The following is a 24964-nucleotide window of genomic DNA, read 5'->3' on the forward strand; positions in this document are numbered from 1 at the left end:
TAGGTGAGGATCGGAACGTAGATCGATCGGTAAATCGAGAGCTTTGCCCCCCTACTCAGCTCTCTCTTCACCACGATGGTCCGATACAGCGATTGCATCACTGCAGATGCTGCACCAATCCGTCTATCGATCTCACGCTCCATCCGTCCCTCACTCATGAACAAGACCCCGAGATACTTAAACTCCTCCACTTGAGGCAAAGACACTCCACCGACCTGAAGAGGGCAAAGCACCTTTTTCTGGTCGAGAACCATGGCCAAATTAAGTCAATTAATTTGTTACCCTCAAAATTCTACTTACACACCCCATAATGACAACATGAAAAACGTTTTTATTTTGCAAATTTATTAAAAATAAATACTAAGAAATCACATGTACATAAGTATTCATACCCTTTGCTCAATACTTTGTTGATGCACATTTGGCATATATATATATATATATATATATATATATATATATATATATATAAAATATGAGTACTTACAGACTCACATCAGCTTTTATTTGTTCCATTATTTTTTTGTAATCCACAACATTCTGTGGGTCATCAAACACTATGTGACTTCATGTTTATGATTTATTTCCCAGTAATAGAAACTCCATTGAAATGCGTTAATTATTTAATGTTGCCGATATGATGCTAAAGGACTGTCTACATATTTTTTCTGTCTACTTTTAGCAGTGTGCCGCTCACGAAATACATGAAAATGTTGGTGGTGTACAACGTGCATCTGTTAACGCGGCCGCCTAAATGAAAACAGACAAACACACAGCACTGTGTTTGAGGCCTAAGATAAGACCAACAGCAGCGTGTGGTGCCATGGGCAGTGTAGGGACTGTAGGATAAGCTGAAAGTAAGGGCACAATTTGGAAGTAGAAATTGGGGGGGACAAAGTGCGAGGCCCACAGGGCCAAAGCCCATAGGTCAGGGGTCTGGGGGCCGCTTAGGCCCCCATAAGCCAACGGTTTCTAGATAAGCTCAGATGCATTCTGAGCATCCAGAACAGTAATTTTAATGTTCTGAGAAGACCTTCCTCAGAGGGAGTTTTTCCTTACCACTGTTGCTCTGAGGGTTGGTAAGGTTAGACCTTACCTGTGTGAAGTGCTTTGAGGCAACTCTGTTGTGATTTGACGCTATATAAATGAAAATAAATTGAAATTGAAAAAAAAAAACAACATAAAGTGGACACCATTTTACTTATACAATTTGAAACTGTGGATATAAGTACTTTATTCTGAGAATAGCCAGCACTGATTGTATTAACATCCTGGTGTAAATAAGGTATCATCACATGTGTAGAACTTAAAAAGAATGATAGGTTGAGTTTTCATTAAAAAAAACAACTGCAATGTGGTAAAATATATTCATAAATATGAAAGAACAGGCTCTTAATAATTATTAACCATCACATACTGTATTTTTTTTCTCAAGATTTGTTTTTGCATAAGTTTGATAAAACAACAGATCATAAGTTTAGGATAAATTACTTATCATGAATTTAATTTTCGAAGTGGGACTAATGACAACACTCATACTAAACATAATTTCGCTTGCATAGACTGATTTTGGAGATCAAGCAATAATTGCAGATGGGCTTTCTGAGGTCCCAGATAGCTTTTCTGATTTCCTTTTCTAACTTTCAGAATTTAGTAAATTAGCATATGGTCCATTGATACTTATGTGTAGACAATAGTCCCTAGAGGCAACTATTTTTGGTTTCAAATCTGGGCAAATGCAGTCCCTGAAAATTCAGAATGTGACAAACAAGAAACAGGTGTTGTAACAACTCAATGCTGCTAAGAATACAAACTTGCAGAAACAGAGATAATATTCTGACATGGTTTTGCACATAAGACTGGCATAGCATGTTTCAAGTACACACATATATGTCAGAAGGTGGGGGGGACATACCATATTCTGTCCCCCCGGTTGAAAAGGTGGGGGGGTGGGGGGACATGTCTCCCCTATCCCCACCAAATTGTGTCCATGGCCGAAAGTGGCAGAATGCTGACGAGATGGACGTGTGGGACTAACATCGTTGGATAGAATTTTAAAAATGAGAGAAGCATAGATAAAGAAAAGAAAAATCTGATCAATATCTGAGAAATGATGGATACGTAAGCTGACGTGGTTTTGGACCATAGGATGGACATGTGATGAGAAGGAAAAGGCCGAACAGGAAGGAGAGAATAAAAGAAAAAAGGTGTGAAGGAAAAGTGAGAAGTTGAAGACAGAAACGAAAAGGAAATGGAAAGTCAGCGCGTGTTCGAGGTAACATCAAGAGGGTGCAGCAGACAGACTTTGTGCGCGTGCTCTGTCTGTCGAGCGCGCGCCTGTTGGTAATGGCTGCCGAGAAGCGGACGGGCCGCATCCTCTGACTGCTAGGAGGAACTCTGGCGGGGCCCAGTTAAAATGTTTGTTATCCGACCAAAAAAATATACCGAAAACGTTTTACACATCCCTCAAATGTAAGTTGTCATTTATTTTATTTTTTTCTTGGTAAGACGCCGTCGCTAAATTGTGGACGTGTAGCTAGGCTAGCCGCTAGCTCACTCCACCAATCCACGGAGGGACTTCGTGGTTAGGAAGTAGTTAACTGTTCGTGTGACACTTTATAACAACGGTGCTGAAGTGGCTTTGTTTGTGAAAGTAATTCACTAAGTTGTATTCGGGCTAGTTAGCTGGTTGACGTTAGCTTGGCACGGTATTTACTGTCTGCTGCATTGGCGCTGGTAACTGTGTGCGGGTTTTTTAACATTCACATTAGGGAAACATCGGATATCGAGGACCACATGATTCAGTCTTGTTTGTCCAGTCAAGTCTCCTGCAGTGTGTAAATCAGTATTGTGGATATGTGTTGCAGCTGTGGCGTATCGATGGGATTTTTTTTTCTTCCTGACAGACGGGGTTACTAAAGTTCATCGTGCATCGCTCATCAATGCAGCACGTCATAGTGCTCGTGTTTCACTTATTGAATCATTGTTACAAATCATTGAGTATGTTAACTGATAACATATCGGAACCTGTCTATTCATGAATGATCAAGATGAGATTCTGCGGAAAGATGTGTGGTTGGTTACGTTATGTAACTCCTGGTGGTTTATGTCCTCTGATGGCAAATTAAATTTTGAAGTGTTAATTGGTGATGAAACTTTATTGTGGTAGTGTAAATAGTCTCAAGCTAATTTCTGTCTTTAAAGTGGTGTTCCTGATGTTTAACTTAGTGTTTTTTATGTTTAATTAGGGGGTTGAAAGTTGGTCTGTTCTTTACGTTTTTGTTCTAAATCTCTGCTATTTGTGTATGGGTTATTTTTTAATTACTTTTGATTTGGTATGATTTTTTCATTGTATCTTTTTTTTAATATTGTAAAGCATGTAGCATTATTAAATCTGGAAGCACTTCAGAAATAAAGTTCTGACAGTACTGCAGGTTTGATTTTTGTTATAGAAAAAGTGCTCTTGAACGATCAGCATGGTTTTCGAGGGGCAGATCCTGTCTCACTAATTTACTTGTTACTCTTGAAGAATGGACGCAAATGTATGACGAGGACTTACCCTTTGACGCCCTGTATCTCGATTTTCGAAAAGCATTTGACTCTGTGCCAAGTGCCAGACTCATTTATAAACTGCGAAAGTACGGTATAGAAGGAAGACTTTGTAATTGGATAGAAAATTTCTTAAGTGACAGGGAACAGAGAGTTTGTATGAATGGTGTGAAGTCCTCTTGGATGAAGGTCACCAGTGGTGTCCCCCAGGGATCGGTCATAGGGCTGATATTGTTTTTGCTTTTTATTAATGATTTTCCATGTGCAATAAAGTCAAATTGTAAAATTTTCGTCGATGACACGAAGGTGTATCACCCCGTCCTTTCTTTAGCTGATGGGGAAGACCTCCAGTCAGACATAGATAGTCTTATGGCTTGGTCTGAAGAATGGCTACTTGGGTTTAATGAAGGAAATTGTAAAGTTCTCCATATTGGTAGAAAAAAATCCATGTTATGATTATTTTATGAATGAAAAACAATTAGAAGCGGTTTCAGAAGAAAGAGACCTAGTAGTGTTGATTTCTAAGGACTTGTCCTTTTTCCGCCACATTTCTCTTTCGGCAGCTAAGGCCAATAGAATTCTTGGGATGATAAAAAGGGCCTTTTTGTTTATTGACAAAGACTCCTTTCTTCTTTTATACAAAACGTTTGTTCGTCCTCACCTTGAATATTGTGTGCAGGCATGGTCACCATATTTACAGAAAGACAAAAATATTTTAGAGAAAGTACAGAGAAGGGCCACTAAGTTGGTTCCAGAATTGAAAGATTTGTCTTATGAGGATAGGCTTTTGCAACTTGGTCTCACAAGTCTTGAAGACAGACGAACTCGAGGTGATTTGATTGAAATATACAAAATTTTGCATGGCTTTGAGAATGTTGACCCCACTGTATTTTTTGAATTGAGAAGGTATACTGGCCTTAGAGGTCATGAATTGTGCTTGGAAGTTAATAGATCTAGATTAAATGTGAGGAAAGAATTCTTTAGTAACCGAGCAGTAAAGATCTGGAATAGTTTGCCACCTGAAGTGGTCTTATCCTCAAGTACAGATATTTTTAAAGCAAATTATCTGTATTATAGTATAATGAATGCCACCAGATTTTAATTTTTAATTAATATCTGTTTTTATTGAATGTTCTGATTTATGATGTGTCATTATATGCAATCATGTATACAAATATTTTACACAATAAAATGAATTATGATAGAAAACTTGTTTCAGTGCATGTTTTTGGCTTATTTCTGCTATGAAACAATTAATTTGTAGAACAGATTTCAGGTTGACCACTGCCTGGTTTTGCTCTTCATTGAAAAAGAAACCCCACAATTCAACATTACTGTTAACACATTTTTTTTGGGTAAATCTTTTCAGAAATGCAATTAGGATTTTTTTCAGTTTCATAATATAATCAGGGATGTTCTGATCTGATCAAAATGGATAAAGGATTTTTTCTTGATTATCATTTAATAAAATCAGAGTCATCAAATATTGCATTGTCTCTGATTTGCTTTATAAGCACTGAGCTAGTGGAATGAACAGTCACACAGCTGCTGCTTCATAGCAGAGCTCTCACAAAGCCATGCTGCACGTTTTAAGTGATCAACAGTCTCCCTCTGTTTTATAAGCACGGAACACTAGCATGTCCTCACAGTGCAGAGGACCAATTTAGTATGCATGTATATATGTACAATGACAGTGGTGGGCGCAGTTCTGCTAACCGCTAATTATCGAAGCTAAAGTTTTCGTTATCGGATTAGCTTTTCAGATAACTTTGAAAACCATCATCAGACCAATTATCTTCTGATAAGTTTTGGTCCGATAATTTTTAGACCGCTAACATATTTTTGGAGACGTGGTGAACAAAGCTTTATATTTTATATTAAGTTTAAAATCAGTTGAATGTATACCTGTTCAATGTTTTTTAGTAGATGTGCAGTTCTGTCCTCTGCAAAAATAGCAGAGCTGTTTTCAGCAGAAACTGCTCCATCCTCTGCAAGCAAAGGAGAACTGGTCACAAAAAAGTAAAAAAAGTTCTTTTTTTTTTTTTTTGACCCCATACTGATATGCTGGCAATATCACCCAAGTCATCCAGAGGCATACAGTTTTAACTTATGGTTGAAATTTTAACCAAACTAATTTCGGACAAGTTATCTAAATTAACGTCACTCTGAAGTTTTATAAAGTGAAAATATCAGATATATGTTTTAGTTTTAAAGTATTGCACTAATTTTGAAGGTTTTAGTGTGGACATGCAGTCTCCAGGTGCATTATGGGTACTGTCAGTACATTCATGACAGAAGAAATGCATTTGAGACGAACTGATCAAGCTCCACATGGATAACAGCATCAAACCCTTTGTATACAACCCCTGGCAATAATTATGGAATCACCGGCCTCGGAGGATGTTCATTCAGTTGTTTAATTTTGTAGAAAAAAAGCAGATCACAGACATGACACAAAACTAAAGTCATTTCAAATGGCAACTTTCTGGCTTTAAGAAACACTATAAGAAATCAGGAAAAAAATTGTGGCAGTCAGTAACGGTTACTTTTTAGACCAAGCAGAGGGAAAAAAATATGGACTCACTCAATTCTGAGGAATAAATTATGGAATCACCCTGTAAATTTTCATCCCCAAAACTAACACCTGCATCAAATCAGATCTGCTCGTTAGTCTGCATCTAAAAAGGAGTGATCACACCTTGGAGAGCTGTTGCACCAAGTGGACTGACATGAATCATGGCTCCAACACGAGAGATGTCAATTGAAACAGAGGAGAGGATTATCAAACTCTTAAAAGAGGGTAAATCATCACGCAATGTTGCAAAAGATGTTGGTTGTTCGCAGTCAGCTGTGTCTAAACTCTGGACCAAATACAAACAACATGGGAAGGTTGTTAAAGGCAAACATACTGGTAGACCAAGGAAGACATCAAAGTGTCAAGACAGAAAACTTAAAGCAATATGTCTCAAAAATCGAAAATGCACAACAAAACAAATGAGGAACGAATGGGAGGAAACTGGAGTCAACGTCTGTGACCGAACTGTAAGAAACCGCCTAAAGGAAATGGGATTTACATACAGAAAAGCTAAACGAAAGCCATCATTAACACCTAAACAGAAAAAAACAAGGTTACAATGGGCAAAGGAAAAGCAATCGTGGACTGTGGATGACTGGATGAAAGTCATATTCAGCGATGAATCTCGAATCTGCATTGGGCAAGGTGATGATGCTGGAACTTTTTTTTGGTGCCGTTCCAATGAGATTTATAAAGATGACTGCCTGAAGAGAACATGTAAATTTCCACAGTCAATGATATGGGGCTGCATGTCAGGTGAAGGCACTGGGGAGATGGCTGTCATTACATAATCATTAAATGCACAAGTTTACGTTGATATTTTGGACATTTTTCTTATCCCATCAATTGAAAGGATGTTTGGGGATGATATCATTTTTCAAGATGATAATGCATCTTGCCATAGAACAAAAACTGTGAAAACATTCCTTGCAAAAAGACACATAGGGTCAATGTCATGGCCTGCAAATAGTCCGGATCTTAATCCATTTGAAAATCTTTGGTGGAAGTTGAAGAAAATGGTCCATGACAAGGCTCCAACCTGCAAAGCTGATCTGGCAACAGCAATCAGAGAAAGTTGGAGCCAGATTGATGAAGAGTACTGTCTGTCACTCATTAAGTCCATGCCTCAGAGACTGCAAGCTGTTATAAAAGCCAGAGGTGGTGCAACAAAATACTAGTGATGTGTTAGTGTTCTTTTGTTTTTCATGATTCCATAATTTTTTCCTCAGAATTGAGTGATTCCATATTTTTTTTCCCTCTGCTTGGTCTAAAAAAGTAACTGTTACTGACAACCACAATTTTTTTTCCTGATTTCTTATAGTGTTTCTTAAAGCCAGAAAGTTGCCATTTGAAATAACTTTAGTTTTGTGTCATGTCTGTGATCTGCTTTTTTTCTACAAAATTAAACAACTGAATGAACATCCTCCAAGGCCGGTGATTCCATAATTTTTGCCAGGGGTGTATCAGGTGGTTGTCAAAATAACAACTTGACTTTTTGGCTTTTTTTTAACAAATAAAAAAAGGCATATTTTACAAAAGCACATTTATATGTAAACACCAACACACACACACACACCTCACATTAACGTGTTGGTGTTTACATAGAATGATGGGTCAACCAATCAGTGTTAGTGGAGGCACATTTTACCCATAATCCCTTTGGCATCTGTCTGTGTTTGTTAGAAAACTTCAGAATTAGTACATTATTTAAAATTAAAAGCTATATGTTATATTTTAACTTTGTAAAATGACAGAATTGACATTAATGGAGTTATTCTATCGGTATTAATTTTATTTCTAAATCAAATCCATAAGTCAGCATTGCTTTATTTTCCAAGACTGCCACCTCACTGCGACGCTGTTATTGAGTAGAGAGTTGAGCTTTGCTGCTCCTCTCTGCTGCTTCACTGCTGGAAGCTATGTAGTAAACAGGAGCTTCCAGCAGGGGGCAGGGCCCTCAAAGACAGACGTGCTGACTCATTGTTTGGGTCTGTGGTCGCCTTTGATGCTCCCAGAAGCGATCGTGGTGTTAAAACTCAAAATCAGCTTGTTAGTAGTTGCAAATGTACCGGAGACAATACTGGAAGTTATCGGTTAGCTGTAGCTTCCGTTAAATTTTTGGGTGGTTTATTGGTTGAGCTTTATAAAAGATAACTTTTTAGTTAGCCGATTATCTGTTATCAAAGCTAACTTTTTGGTTAGCTGTGCCCACCAATGTACAACAATAACAAAAGTCTCTTCTTCTAGCATATTGTGGAAGCTGATAATGTGAGCCTCTCTGGAGTTCCAAAACATATTTCACATTCTGCAACTATTTTCATAATCAATTATTTGTTTTGAGTCATTTTTAAAAATCCAAATGATCTGATTTCAGCTTCTAAAATGTGAATATTTTCAGGTTTCTTTTTCTTTACAATCAACTTAATATCTCTTTGTGAACAAAAGCATGCATTTGAGGATATTATTTTGGGCTTTGGGAAACACTTGTGGTGGTCATCATTTTCTGACATCCTGAAGAAACAACTAATTGATTTAATCAAGAAAATAATCAACAGATTAAGCAATTCTGAAAATAATCCATACTTGTAGCAGCCCCAGTTTCCATGACTGGCTTTGTAATGGCATCTCATCTCCCTTGCAATCTGTTAAACATTAATCTTCATCCTGTACCTTCTCTCCCTCTCCTCTCAGTGCACTGCCTGTGAACGTCCTGTCTTAGTGGTCAGTTCTGTCTGCCGATTGGTCAGAACTCCAGTTGAGACCATGGCACTGAAGGACCGTGTCGAGGCGGTGCTCAATGTAGGGCTACGAGTTCCCAGCATCATGCTGCTGGATGTCCTGTATCGCTGGGACGTCAGCTCCTTTTTCCAGAAGATCCAGCGCTCCAGCCTCTCCAACAACCCCCTGTTCCAGTACAAATACCTGGCACTCTATCTTCACTACGTAGGTCAGTGTTGGCCATGCATGCATGTATGAATTCATGCAACCTGTTCATCACAAAAATACTCCTCTGTAGCCACACGTCATTTTATAAAAATATATAGTTTTCATATTCTGAGCTTTTTTGGTATATTGCAGTTTATATGTTTTTATAAGATGCATATGTATGCTTCTAGTAGGTATGGTTCAGTGCTGGTGGTGCACATGTGAAATGGTTTGGCAGCCACTATAATCAATCAATCAATCAATCAATTTTTTATATAGCGCCAAATCACAACAAACAGTTGCCCCAAGGCGCTTTATATTGTAAGGCAAGGCCATACAATAATTATGTAAAACCCCAACGGTCAAAACGACCCCCTGTGAGCAAGCACTTGGCTACAGTGGGAAGGAAAAACTCCCTTTTAACAGGAAGAAACCAGGCTCAGGGAGGGGCAGTCTTCTGCTGGGACTGGTTGGGGCTGAGGGAGAGAACCAGGAAAAAGACATGCTGTGGAGGGGAGCAGAGATCGATCACTAATGATTAAATGCAGAGTGGTGCATATAGAGCAAAAAGAGAAAGAAACAGTGCATCATGGGAACCCCCCAGCAGTCTACGTCTATAGCAGCATAACTAAGGGATGGTTCAGGGTCACCTGATCCAGCCCTAACTATAAGCTTTAGCAAAAAGGAAAGTTTTAAGCCTAATCTTAAAAGTAGAGAGGGTGTCTGTCTCCCTGATCTGAATTGGGAGCTGGTTCCACAGGAGAGGAGCCTGAAAGCTGAAGGCTCTGCCTCCCATTCTACTCTTACAAACCCTAGGAACTACAAGTAAGCCTGCAGTCTGAGAGCGAAGCACTCTATTGGGGTGATATGGTACTATGAGGTCCCTAAGATAAGATGGGACCTGATTATTCAAAACCTTATAAGTAAGAAGAAGAATTTTAAATTCTATTCTAGAATTAACAGGAAGCCAATGAAGAGAGGCCAATATGGGTGAGATATGCTCTCTCCTTCTAGTCCCCATCAGTACTCTAGCTGCAGCATTTTGAATTAACTGAAGGCTTTTTAGGGAACTTTTAGGACAACCTGATAATAATGAATTACAATAGTGCAGCCTAGAGGAAATAAATGCATGAATTAGTTTTTCAGCATCACTCTGAGACAAGACCTTTCTGATTTTAGAGATATTGCGTAAATGCAAAAAAGCAGTCCTACATATTTGTTTAATATGCGCTTTGAATGACATATCCTGATCAAAAATGACTCCAAGATTTCTCACAGTATTACTAGAGGTCAGGGTAATGCCATCCAGAGTAAGGATCTGGTTAGACACCATGTTTCTAAGATTTGTGGGGCCAAGTACAATAACTTCAGTTTTATCTGAGTTTAAAAGCAGGAAATTAGAGGTCATCCATGTCTTTATGTCTGTAAGACAATCCTGCAGTTTAGCTAATTGGTGTGTGTCCTCTGGCTTCATGGATAGATAAAGCTGGGTATCATCTGCGTAACAATGAAAATTTAAGCAATACCGTCTAATAATACTGCCTAAGGGAAGCATGTATAAAGTGAATAAAATTGGTCCTAGCACAGAACCTTGTGGAACTCCATAATTAACTTTAGTCTGTGAAGAAGATTCCCCATTTACATGAACAAATTGTAATCTATTAGACAAATATGATTCAAACCACCGCAGCGCAGTGCCTTTAATACCTATGGCATGCTCTAATCTCTGTAATAAAATTTTATGGTCAACAGTATCAAAAGCAGCACTGAGGTCTAACAGAACAAGCACAGAGATGAGTCCACTGTCCGAGGCCATAAAAAGATCATTTGTAACCTTCACTAATGCTGTTTCTGTACTATGATGAATTCTAAAACCTGACTGAAACTCTTCAAATAGACCATTCCTCTGCAGATGATCAGTTAGCTGTTTTACAACTACCCTTTCAAGAATTTTTGAGAGAAAAGGAAGGTTGGAGATTGGCCTATAATTAGCTAAGATAGCTGGGTCAAGTGATGGCTTTTTAAGTAATGGTTTAATTACTGCCACCTTAAAAGCCTGTGGTACATAGCCAACTAACAAAGATAGATTGATCATATTTAAGATCGAAGCATTAAATAATGGTAGGGCTTCCTTGAGCAGCCTGGTAGGAATGGGGTCTAATAAACATGTTGATGGTTTGGATGAAGTAACTAATGAAAATAACTCAGACAGAACAATCGGAGAGAAAGAGTCTAACCAAATACCGGCATCACTGAAAGCAGCCAAAGATAACGATACGTCTTTGGGATGGTTATGAGTAATTTTTTCTCTAATAGTTAAAATTTTGTTAGCAAAGAAAGTCATGAAGTCATTACTAGTTAAAGTTAATGGAATACTCAGCTCAATAGAGCTCTGACTCTTTGTCAGCCTGGCTACAGTGCTGAAAAGAAACCTGGGGTTGTTCTTATTTTCTTCAATTAGTGATGAGTAGAAAGATGTCCTAGCTTTACGGAGGGCTTTTTTATAGAGCAACAGACTCTTTTTCCAGGCTAAGTGAAGATCTTCTAAATTAGTGAGACGCCATTTCCTCTCCAACTTACGGGTTATCTGCTTTAAGCTACGAGTTTGTGAGTTATACCACGGAGTCAGGCACTTCTGATTTAAAGCTCTCTTTTTAGAGGAGCTACAGCATCCAAAGTTGTCTTCAATGAGTATGTAAAACTATTGACGAGATACTCTATCTCACTTACAGAGTTTAGGTAGCTACTCTGCACTGTGTTGGTATATGGCATTAGAGAACATAAAGAAGGAATCATATCCTTAAACCTAGTTACAGCGCTTTCTGAAAGACTTCTAGTGTAATGAAACTTATTCTCCACTGCTGGGTAGTCCATCAGAGTAAATGTAAATGTTATTAAGAAATGATCAGACAGAAGGGAGTTTTCAGGGAATACTGTTAAGTCTTCTATTTCCATACCATAAGTCAGAACAAGATCTAAGATATGATTAAAGTGGTGGGTGGACTCATTTACTTTTTGAGCAAACCCAATAGAGTCTAATAATAGATTAAATGCAGTGTTGAGGCTGTCATTCTCAGCATCTGTGTGGATGTTAAAATCGCTCACTATAATTATCTTATCTGAGCTAAGCACTAAGTCAGACAAAAGGTCTGAAAATTCACAGAGAAACTCACAGTAACGACCAGGTGGATGATAGATAATAACAAATAAAACTGGTTTTTGGGACTTCCAATTTGGATGGACAAGACTAAGAGTCAAGCTTTCAAATGAATTAAAGCTCTGTCTGGGTTTTTGATTAATTAATAAGCTGGAATGGAAGATTGCTGCTAATCCTCCGCCCCGGCCCGTGCTACGAGCATTCTGACAGTTAGTGACTCGGGGGTGTTGACTCAATTAAACTAACATATTCATCCTGCTGTAACCAGGTTTCTGTAAGGCAGAATAAATCAATATGTTGATCAATTATTATATCATTTACCAACAGGGACTTAGAAGAGAGAGACCTAATGTTTAATAGACCACATTTAACTGTTTTAGTCTGTGGTGCAGTTGAAGGTGCTATATTATTTTTTCTTTTTGAATTTTTATGCTTAAATAGATTTTTGCTGGTTATTGGTAGTCTGGGAGCAGGCACCGTCTCTACGGGGATGGGGTAATGAGGGGATGGCAGGGGGAGAGAAGCTGCAGAGAGGTGTGTAAGACTACAACTCTGCTTCCTGGTCCCAACCCTGGATAGTCATGGTTTGGAGGATTTAAGAAAATTGGCCAGATTTCTAGAAATGAGAGCTGCTCCATCCAAAGTGGGATGGATGCCGTCTCTCCTAACAAGACCAGGTTTTCCCCAGAAGCTTTGCCAATTATCTATGAAGCCCACCTCATTTTTTGGACACCACTCAGACAGCCAGCAATTCAAGGAGAACATGTGGCTAAACATGTCACTCCCGGTCTGATTGGGGAGGGGCCCAGAGAAAACTACAGAGTCCGACATTGTTTTTGCAAAGTTACACACCGATTTAATGTTAATTTTAGTGACCTCCGATTGGCGTAACCGGGTGTCATTACTGCCGACGTGAATTACAATCTTACCAAATTTACGCTTAGCCTTAGCCAGCAGTTTCAAATTTCCTTCAGTGTCGCCTGCTCTGGCCCCCGGAAGACAATTGACTATGGTTGCTGGTGTCGCTAACTTCACATTTCTCAAAACAGAGTCGCCAATAACCAGAGTTTGTTCCTCGGCGGGTGTGTCGTCGAGTGGGGAAAAACGGTTAGAGATGTGAACGGGTTGGCGGTGTACACGGGGCTTCTGTTTAGGGCTACGCTTCCTCCTCACAGTCACCCAGTCGGCCTGCTTTCCCGGCTGCTCGGGATCTGCCAGGGGGTAACTAACGGCGGCTAAGCTACCTTGGTCCGCACCGACTACAGGGGCCTGGCTAGCTGTAGAATTTTCCACGGTGCGGAGCCGAGTCTCCAATTCGCCCAGCCTGGCCTCCAAAGCTACGAATAAGCTACACTTATTACAAGTACCGTTACTGCTAAAGGACGCCGAGGAATAACTAAACATTTCACACCCAGAGCAGAAAAGTGCGGGAGAGACAGGAGAAGCCGCCATGCTAAATCGGCTAAGAGCTAGTAGCTACGCTAAGCTAGCGGATTCCTAAAAACACGCAAAGTGAATAATGTGTAAATAATTTAGAGGTGATTCAGCAGAAGGAGTGCTTTAGTTAAGGCACGTAAAGATTACACTGGGAAACAAATCGTAATCTAGATAACTAGATCAATCTAACTGCGCAGATTAAACAGCTAACAGATACAGAAAAACACCGCTGTGCTCCGGAACAGGAAGTGATACAATACCGCAGTGAGAGCCAACCACCAGTATAATGCGCCACTATAAGTGTCATATTTTCTGGAGTACACATCTCTTTTTTTTTTTTGTGAGGCACCATCCTTACAGTGAACCATGGTGGTGGCAGCATCATGCTGTGGGTATGTTTTTCAGCAACAAGAACTGGGAGACTAGTCAGGATTGAGGGAAAGATGAATGCAGCAATGTACAGAGACATTCTGGATGAAAACCTGCTCCAGAACGCTCTTGACCTCAGACTGGGGCGACTGTTCATCTTTCAGCAGGACTATGACCCTAAGCACACAGTCAAGATGTCAAAGGAGTGGCTTCAGGACAACTCTTTGAATGTTCTTGAGTGGCCCAGCCAGAGCCCAGACCTGAATCTGATTGAACATCTCTGGAGAGATCTAAAAATGGCTGCACACCGATGCTCCCTATCCAACCAGATTGAGTTTGAGGGGTGTGGCAAAGAGGAATGTGCAAAACTGCCCAAAGATTGGTGCACCAAGCTTGTGGCATCATATTCAAGAGTACTTGAGGCTGTAATTGCTGCCAAAGGTGCATCAACAAAATATTGAGGAAAAGGTGTGAATACTTACGTACATGTGATTTCTTAGTTTTTAATTTTTGTAAATTTGCAAAAATAAAAAAAACCCACCTTTTTCCTGTTGTCATTATGGGGTGTTGTGAGTAGAATATTGAGGGGAAAAAATGAATTTAATCCAATTTGGAATAAGGCTGTAACATAAAATGTTGAAAAAGTGAAGCGCTGTGAATACTTTCCTTATGCACGGCCACAGTTTATTTTCAATGGACAAAATACAAACTCATAAACATTTTTATATAATGTGAGTACCATTGTGGACTTGGTTTCATTGTGGAAGGTTCCCGGTTCAAATCCCACCCCTACAACTTTTCCCCATGTAATCATGTAATGTGGAGTTGCATCAGAAGGGCATCCGGCGTAAAACTTGTGCCAATTCAACATGCAGATCCACCTTGAATTTACTGTGGTGACCCTAAGCGCAAAACAAGGGAGCAGCCGAAGGGACTTACTCATGGTGGTGTTAACTGCCCATCACCTTTTATTACAAGCATGTTAGTGAAATAAATGTGCCCCCCCCCCCCCCCCCCCCCCCCAAAAAAAATCAAAATTTTCCTAGTCCGACCCAACTGGCATTTACATGGTGATTTTATTTTGGGAGAGCCATGACTCAAATGGATAAAAACATATTTGGGATGTTTTTGTCTGACTATGAAACTCTTAATTATGACTTAACTAAAGCTAACCTATGTTTTAGTTTAACATCTTTAATCTACCTCTTACACTCAGAAAATGCACATTAAATAAATCTTGGGAAGGAATTAAGCTGCAGCACACTCATTGTAAAGACCAGGTTTGTCATATATGCGTTCTTACTTTTCTTTATGATGCTAGTGTTGACATTTCTCTCTTGTGTGTGTGTGTGTGTGTGTTATTGCCTTACAGGTTACATCCTGAGCTTGGTTCTCCTGACTCTGCCTCGTCAGCACTTGGTGAAACTGTATCTGTATGTCCTTACAGCTCTGTTGCTTTTTGCTGGTCACCAGGTGTCCAGGTAGACACACGCACACACTTTCATCATTGCCAGGAATGAAATGATTATCCTGTGCTGGGTGATAATAGGGCTGCACCTATTGATTATTTTAGTAATTGATTATTCTATCAAGTATTCTGGTGATTAATCGGATAAAAAGTACTTTTGCATTTTTAAACAAGATCAGTCGTCCAGGACTCTCCCTAAGCAATGGCACAATGTCACTGCACCATCATACAAATTGTCAGTTTTTAGTGTATCCCTTTTTGTTTTCCTGGGTAATTATTTATTTTTTCACATTTTTACAAGTTTTGGATCTTTCCTGCTGTCAGGAGCTCAGCACTCCCCTGACACTGGACATAAAGCGCAGGCGGTCGGTGTAATCCTCAGTCAGTCAGGCTGCACGTGAACGTGAGCACAGCCTGTGGAAAAACTGGGCTCTGGAGTGCAGCTTTTCCACAAAAGCCACACTGATGAATTTGCTCTGCACCCTGTCGATGAAAACTTGGCTTAAAGTGCACGTAGTGGGCTGAGTCTATTCGCTCGGTGAGTGGGGATGCAAAGCCGTGGCAAAATGTCAGCTCAATAAGGCACATACAGTATATACGCCTGACCATGGTCGGGCCAAAGTCTTGACATTGTGCTGAAATGGCGATGGGATGTGGCTTTCTGTTTCCCTCCCCGAACTTGTAAAATGTAACCATTTTTAAAGGAAAAGAAAACCCACTGATAAAATACAGCTGGGAAGATAAACTGTGCTATAAACTAAAGATTGATGCGTATCAATGATAATAAGGAGCTCTTACAACTGAAATATCCACATTGAAAGTCGACATTTAAGAATTTGACCATTTCATAAATGCTGCTGTTGACACAATTTTAACCATTCAGAAAACAACCCCGGATCACTTGCGGCGCTGTTGTGACGTAGTATGGGCACAGAAAGCTACAGGTGGTGAACAGGCGCTGATGTAAAAGTCCTCTCTCACTCATCTTCCACACTCTCTCCTTCGCTCTCTCTGTTGCTCCCTCGCTGTTTTTCTGCAGAGCAAACACAAAGCCTTTCAACTGTAAACTAAACTAAATTCATCAGCGCTAACAGGAGTAACTGGGTAAACGCTGAAGGATTTTGGTGATTTTCCTGTTCAGCGGGGAGAAAGTGAATCTCTGATCAGCTGTTCTCTTCAGCTGCACTGCACTGCGACTGTCAAGTGGCTGATTTTCAGTAACAGTTCAGTTCATTTTTGGGAAAATCCATGCTCTGCGGCACAGACCATTTGAACCTGAGAGCCAGGCAGAAATTTGCCGTTACTGGTGGATTAAAAATCGTGTCTGGTGCGGTGCATGAAGAAACAGTGTGCACAGAAACCACCCTCCCACTCCCCATCCTCTCCTGTTACTCAGCAGTAAATAGAGCAGAGAGCAGACAGCAAGAAAGAGGTTTCACAGGTTTCTCTCCAGTATTGGAAAATCCAGCACATTGGATCAGGGAATTTCCGATCCGCGAATTACATCGGTATCACAACCCGATACCGATCCGGGATGTTGATTGCCGCTTACATGCTTTGCCTCTTCTACACTGAAGGGCGACACTGGTGAGTTGTGAACCTCTGTGCCCATGTGACATCACACATCACTGTTATAGCAGCTAACATGACCGCCTGCTGGTTGCTTTAGACCAGCCATACAAAAACGCTCTTAATTTTAACATAAATTATCACACATGCTTACAACTTTTCATATGGGCTCTCGATATCATAATCTACCAACCCAATCATAAATTATCAATGGGTTTTCTTTTCCTTTAAGTTTTTTTTTTAAGGTTGGGTCCCTGTGTCCCTGCATAAATTATTATTTTTTTTTAAATCCCTCTTTCTCTGCAATTCAGCAGATGCATTTCAGCTGGAGGTTTACATGCAAGTCTCACAGTCACTTTTGTTTTTTTGTTTTTTTAAGTTACTGTGCTTGTGAAGCATTTTGTGTTGCCCAAAAAAGCAAAAATTAAAAAGCAAATCACTCAGTGCGAGTCTGACCAAAACACAGAAGAAAGAGTCAACTTCTGAGAGGATCTTCTTTCAGAGACTGTTTGTCAGTGTGGCCGGGGACGGAGCTGTGACTTGCCGGCTGCTGGACAAACAGCGAACTTCGACTGAGGGTACTCGGCCGAGCGGAGAGCAGCCAGCGGACAACACCGTGTGTTTTTAAAAATAGGCAAACACACTGGTTCGCTTTAAATGCCCAGTAAGCTATTTCAGATGATCAGCGTGGACCGTCTATCTCTTAAAAGGCTTTAGTTTACGCTGTGTGTTGCGTTGGAAAGCTGTAGCTTTTGGTGGCTAAATTGATTAGCTGTTACGTGGCTTATGCGCGTGCTCTAGTCTTCTTCTGTTTGTTTTTTTTCTGGGGATGTTACAGTGCCACACACAGGCCTGGCATATGTACTACAACGTTAAATGGAGCTTAGAGGCACAGAATTTGCCTCAAACATTTTTTGTAATTGAATTATTCTAGTTACTCGACTAATCGTTTCAGCCTTAGGTGATACTAAAGCATCATTTGTGCTTATGCTGGCAGGATGCAGTATATACAACCCCTGGCAAAAATTATGGAATCACCGGCCTCGGAGGATGTTCATTCAGTTGTTTAATTTTGTAGAAAAAAAGCAGATCACAGACATGACACAAACCTAAAGTCATTTCAAATGGCAACTTTCTGGCTTTAAGAAACACTATAAGAAATCAAGAAAAAAAATTGTGGCAGTCAGTAACGGTTACTTTTTTAGACCAAGCAGAGGGAAAAAAATATGGAATCACTCAATTCTGAGGAATAAATTATGGAATCACCCTGTAAATTTTCATCCCCAAAACTAACACCTGCATCAAATCAGATCTGCTCGTTAGTCTGCATCTAAAAAGGAGTGATCACACCTTGGAGAACTGTTGCACCAAGTGGACTGACATGAATCATGGCTCCAACAGGAGAGATGTCAATTGAAACAAAGGAGAGGATTATCAAACTCTTAAAAGAGGGTAAATCATCACGCAATGTTGCAAAAGATGTTGGTTGTTCACAGTCAGCTGTGTCTAAACTCTGGACCAAATACAAACAACATGGGAAGGTTATTAAAGGCAAACATACTGGTAGACTAAGGAAGATATCAAAGCGTCAAGACAGAAAACTTAAAGCAATATGTCTCAAAAATTGAAAATGCACAACAAAACAAATGAGGAACGAATGGGAGGAAACTGGAGTCAACGTCTGTGACCGAACTGTAAGAAACCGCCTAAAGGAAATGGGATTTACATACAGAAAAGCTAAACGAAAGCCATCATTAACACCTAAACAGAAAAAAACAAGGTTACAATGGGCTAAGGAAAAGCAATGGACTGTGGATGACTGGATGAAAGTCATATTCAGTGATGAATCTCGAATCTGCATTGGGCAAGGTGATGATGCTGGAACTTTTGTTTGGTGCCGTTCCAATGAGATTTATAAAGATGACTGCCTGAAGAGAACATGTAAATTTCCAGTCACTGATGATATGGAGCTGCATGTCAGGTAAAGGCACTGGGGAGATGGCTGTCATTACATCATCAATAAATGCACAAGTTTACGTTGATATTTTGGACACTTTTCTTATCCCATCAATTGAAAGGATGTTTGGGGATGATGAAATCATTTTTCAAGATGATAATGCATCTTGCCATAGAGCAAAAATTGTGAAAACATTCCTTGCAAAAAGACACACAGGGTCAATGTCATGGCCTGCAAATAGTCCGGATCTTAATCCAATTGAAAATCTTTGGTGGAAGTTGAAGAAAATGGTCCATGACAAGGCTCCAACCTGGAAAGCTGATCTGGCAATCAGAGAAAGTTGGAGCCAGATTGATGAAGAGTACTGTTTGTCACTCATTAAGTCCATGCCTCAGAGACTGCAAGCTGTTATAAAAGCCAGAGGTGGTGCAACAAAATACTAGTGATGTGTTGGAGCGTTCTTTTGTTTTTCATGATTCCATAATTTTTTCCTCAGAATTGAGTGATTTTTTTTTTTTCCTGATTTCTTATAGTGTTTCTTAAAGCCAGAAAGTTGCCATTTGAAATGACTTTAGTTTTGTGTCATGTCTGTGATCTGCTTTTTTTCTACAAAATTAAACAACTGAATGAACATCCTCAGAGGCCGGTGATTCCATAATTTTTGCCAGGGGTTGTATATATATACACTGAGGCAAATAAGTATTTGATCCACTGCTGATTTTACAAGTTTTCCCACCTACAAAGAATGGAGAGGTCTGTAATTTCTATTGTAGGTTCATGTCAACTGTGAGAGACAGAATCTAAAAAAAAAAAAAAGAAAATCCAGAAAATCACATTGTATGATTTTTAAATAATTAATTTGCATTTTATTGCATAAAATAAGTATTTGATCCCCTACCAACCAGCACGAATTCTGGCTCTCACAGACCTGTTAGTTTTTCTTTAAGAAGTCCTCCTATTCTACACTCTTTACCTGTATTAATTACACCTGTTTGAACTTGTTACCTGTATAAAAGACACCTGCCCACACACTCAATCAATCACACTCCAACCTGTCCACCATAGCCAAGACCAAAGAGCTGTCTAAGGACATCAAGGACAAAACTGTAGACATGCACAAGGCTGGGATGAGCTATAGGACAACAGGCAAGCAGCTTGGTGAGAAGGCTACAACTGTTGGTGCAATTATTAGAAAATGGAAGAAACACAAGGTGATGATCAGTCTTCCACGGTCTGGGGCGCCATGCAAGATGTCGCCTCATGAGGTAAGGATGATTCTGAGAAAGGTCAGGAATCAGCCCAGAACTACACAGGAGGACCTGGTCAATGACCTGAAGAGAGCTGGGACCACAGTCGCAAAGATTAAATCAGTAACACACTACACTGTCATGGTTTGAAATCCTGCAGGGCAGCAAGGTCCCCCTGCTCACTCCAGCACATGTCCAGGCTCGTTTGAAGTTCACCAGTGACCATCTGGCTCAGGGGTAGGCAACTTGTTCCAGAAAGGGCCAAGAAGGTGCAGGTTTTCTATGCAGCCACTGACTCCACCAGGTGATTTCACGGATTAACTGATTCCATCTGCTCAAAGTGATATTCATCAGTGAAATCACCTGGTGGAGTCAGTGGCTGCAAAGAAAACCTGCACCCTCTTGGCCCTTTCTGGAACAAGTTACCCACCCCTGATCTGGATGATCCAGAAGAGGCATGGCAGAAGGTCATGTGGTCAGATGAGACCAGAATAGAGCTTTTTGGTACCAACTCCACTCGCCGTGTTTGGAGGATGAGAACAACCCCAAGAACACCATCCCCACCGTGAAACATGGGGGTGGAAACATAGTTTTTGGGGGTGCTTTGCTGCAAAGGGAACAGGACGACTGCACCGTATTGAAGGGAGGATGGATGGGGTCATGTATTGTGAGATTTTGGCAAACAACCTCCTTCCCTCAGTAAGAGCATTGAAGATGGCTCATGGCTGGGTATTCCAGCATTACAATGACCCGAAACGCACAGCCAGGGCAACTAAGGAGGGGCTCCGTAAGAAGCATTTCAAGGTCCTGGAGTGGCCTGGCCAGTCTCCAGACCTGAACTCAATAGAAAATCTTTAAAGGGAGCTGAAACTCCAAACCTGAAAGATCTGGAGAAGATCCGTATGGAGGAGTGGACCAGAATCCTTGTTGCAGTGTGTGTAAACTTGACCATGAACTACAGGAAACATCTGACCTCTGTAATTGCACACAAAGTTTCTGTAGCAAATATTAACATCTATTTTTATATTTCTATCACATACTTATTTCATGCAATAAATGTAAAATAATGGTTTAAAAATCATACAATGTGATTTTCAGAATTTTTTTTTTTTCTGACGTTCCGTCTTTCACAGTTGACGTGTACACGTCAGTGTCACTGGTGAGATGAATATCTCTGAAAGCCTTCACTCTCACCACATGCAGATACACTTCTGATGTTTGAGTCCAGGAAGTCACAGAAGGCATGGATTTTAGTGTTGATCCAGTGCTCTGACTCTACAAAGATCACAGCACTGTCAATGTCTGTAATCCTTTCTTCACCACCAGAGGTATCTGAGCCAGTGGTTTCCATAAACTAAGCCATCTATAGCAGAATTTGGATTCCCTAAAATCAGGTTCTTCCTTAATAAATAATCTCCAAAAGATTCATGGGACAATGAGCAACTGCACAATATATTGCACACAAATATAACAAACTTGAGAGTCGGGACCACAGAGACTTTACATCGAGGAAGGAGGCCCAATTTATCATCCAGCAAGTCCTAAATTCCAGCAGAACATCGGGATCACAACTACAATAATGAGTTGATGAAGGATCAACTGTGGGATTTAGAGTAACTTCTACAAAAAAAAAAAAAAAAAAAAGCCTGTGTTCTTTAGGCCTTTGACACTGAACTTTCTCTTGCTGTTTGTGGCACAGTCCCCAGTGGGGAACTTTTAAGGTGAGCAGGTGTGCACATTAAGATGGTACCTATGTGCATATGCAGCAAATCACCTCAACTCTGCTGAGCATACTCCTGACCAAAGCATAACTGCTACAAAACAAAATGGTCTAATGTTTTTGCAGGATCACTACTCCTTTGTACAGCAGAGACTGCTTTATTTTTGTGTATGTACTAGCTTGTTTAGCTGCATTGATGGACAGTTACAGAGACTGGGCTAAGCTAGCTACAGTAGTAAGAGTATAGTAGTTCCCATGACAAACCGTTTTATTTGGTATGGTCATAACAGCACATTGCACATGTATTGTGATGGCACCTCTTCTGGAAATTGCAATATTTCTGTGCTTTTGGGGTAGACTAATGTTTTGTCCAGGACTGTTGTAAAGTGAGCACTAAAGAACATGTGTTATAGGTAACACTCCTGTATCATTCTTTGTGCAGAGATTATGTCCGCAGTGAACTGGAGTCTGGCTATGAAGGACCTGTCTACTTGGAACCTCTCTCCACGAACAGATTCACCACTGCTCTCATAGGTACAATATCATACATGAAGATGTGTGCATGTTACATGGCCTGAATACATCACTTCACAAACTGGAACACAGGCAGCTGGTTCAGTTGATCGTGTTAACACATCTCCAAACCTTAGTTACTCCACTGTTATTTCCTGACCTTAGTTAATGTTTTATCTCCTTACTTGCTTCCTGTGATCACCCATACAGCTATATGGTCTATAAAAGTATGAAAAAAAAAATCAGTTGAATCAGTACTGAATGAGTTGAACTGCAGCTCCCTCAGGGGTACTTGTAGCAGCAGTACTACTCTGCTTTACTGCAAGTGTGTTTATGCTGCTAACATACCTAGAAATGCAGATTTGTAATCTGTCTATGCTTTAGCCTTTATAGCGTGGGCAAATGAAGATGTTGACCACATATACGAATTTTAGGATTGAGAGATTTATTCAGTTAAAAATCAGCCCTTTAAATCTGTTGCCTGAGCTTTTTCACATCAGTCTTACTGAATGCTGGTACTGCCAGCTACTGCTGAGAAAGCAGAGAAATCTATGCTCTAGAAGAGACAGTGACATTATAAAATTTAATCTATTAATAGGTGCTGTGTTCCTGAATCTGTAAGACCTGGTTTGGTCTCGCTGTAAAGTAGAGGTGGAGTTATCAGTGCGATGAATAAGCAATTTTTGAGGTCTATTTTTATTTCAGACTGAAGCCTGAGAAAGCTGAAATATCTGGGTTGCAGCAGCGAATGAGTGGTGCTCTTCAGAGGGGCGAATTGCAGACATACTGTTAATACTTAGACATAAACTTAATTAATTACAGTTCTAATTGTGCAAATACCCAATATAACAAGTGTTTCAGAAGTGGCTTCCAAACCACAGTTGTAACAGGGTATTTGTGTACATCTGATTTTGTTGACAGTATGTCTGTGTTGTTTTTCAGGCCAGCTGGTGGTGTGTACACTCTGCTCCTGTGTGATGCAGACCAAGAGGATTTGGCTTTTCTCTGCCCATCTCCTCCCTCTGATGGCCAGACTGTGTCTAGTTCCATTGGAGACCATTGTCTTCATTAATAAGTTCTCCATGATCTTCACAGGCTTGGAGGTTATTTACTTTCTAGCTTCTAATCTGCTGGTACCATACAACCTGGCCAAGACTGCCTACAGAGAACTGGCTCAGGTAACACACTGCTGAATTGGTTTGGCATCAGTCAAAAAAATTGCAGGTGTTTGTTTTCTGTTGTAATGCTGTTTGTGTTGTTCAGAGTTCCTCAACCTTACTGTTAACTGTAACCTGTGTCTGCATATCTTTCCTGTTTTTTATGCCCTTCTCCTAGGTGGTGGAGGTGTACGGACTGCTTGCTTTAGGTATGTCTTTGTGGAATCAGCTCGTCCTTCCAGTGCTCTTCATGTGTTTCTGGTTGCTGCTGTTTGCTCTTCAAATCTACTCCTACTTCAGCACCCGAGACCAGCCTACCTCAAGGGAGAGGCTACTTTTCCTCTTCCTTACCAGGTATAGTCATGAGTCATGGCCACAGGTTAGAATTTAAGCTCTACTGCAACTCGTACATCATTCAGGTTTGGTGTTTCTGCACCAGTTTAGCACCCACTGTTACAAACGACTTTATGTGTATATTACAAGATGTATAGCCTAAGTCAGAGTGGATCATCTGTGTGCTATGAAGTGCCAATAAGGTGCAGGTTTTTGGAACTGATCACCTATGCAGTCTCTCCCCCCAACCCCCCTGGGAGACCAGCTCTTCCCCTCAACTCATAGTGGTGCTCATTACCTGAGGCCAACATATGGCCGCCATCGGGTATTGCAAAGACCTGGCATCCGTCCATCCATCCGTCTTTGCTCAGCATAAGTCTAGCTATTACTGCCAGTCTTAAAAATCAATCAATCAATCAATTTTTTATATAGCGCCAAATCACAACAAACAATTGCCCCAAGGCGCTTTATATTGTAAGGCAAGGCCATACAATAATTATGTAAAACCCCAACGGTCAAAACGACCCCCTGTGAGCAAGCACTTGGCTACAGTGGGAAGGAAAAACTCCCTTTTAACAGGAAGAAACCTCCAGCAGAACCAGGCTCAGGGAGGGGCAGTCTTCTGCTGGGACTGGTTGGGGCTGAGGGAGAGAACCAGGAAAAAGACATGCTGTGGAGGGGAGCAGAGATCGATCACTAATGATTAAATGCAGAGTGGTGCATATAGAGCAAAAAGAGAAAGAAACAGTGCATCATGGGAACCCCCCCAGCAGTCTTCGTCTATAGCAGCATAACTAAGGGATGGTTCAGGGTCACCTGATCCAGCCCTAACTATAAGCTTTAGCAAAAAGGAAAGTTTTAAGCCTAATCTTAAAAGTAGAGAGGGTGTCTGTCTCCCTGATCTGAATTGGGAGCTGGTTCCACAGGAGAGGAGCCTGAAAGCTGAAGGCTCTGCCTCCCATTCTACTCTTACAAACCCTAGGAACTA

The 24964-nt window shown here is 40.5% G+C and overlaps 1 protein-coding gene across 1 annotated transcript in view; it reads left to right on the top strand.

Annotated features, from left to right (window-relative positions):
* The first annotated feature begins 2331 nt into the window (after window positions 1–2331).
* Window positions 2332–24964, top strand: part of LOC117517182 (RING finger protein 145-like) — a 43763-nt gene continuing 21130 nt past the window's right edge. Inside the window, exons 1-6 of the mRNA XM_034178111.1 lie at window positions 2332–2472; window positions 8816–9071; window positions 15385–15493; window positions 22416–22507; window positions 23429–23664; window positions 23822–23997. Of these exons, the coding sequence (XP_034034002.1) occupies window positions 8888–9071; window positions 15385–15493; window positions 22416–22507; window positions 23429–23664; window positions 23822–23997 (797 nt within the window). The 5' untranslated portion in view covers window positions 2332–2472; window positions 8816–8887. The remainder of the gene's footprint in view (window positions 2473–8815; window positions 9072–15384; window positions 15494–22415; window positions 22508–23428; window positions 23665–23821; window positions 23998–24964) is intronic.

This window comes from Thalassophryne amazonica, chromosome 9 (assembly GCF_902500255.1).
Source record: "Thalassophryne amazonica chromosome 9, fThaAma1.1, whole genome shotgun sequence".
In the NCBI taxonomy this organism is placed as follows: domain Eukaryota; kingdom Metazoa; phylum Chordata; class Actinopteri; order Batrachoidiformes; family Batrachoididae; genus Thalassophryne; species Thalassophryne amazonica.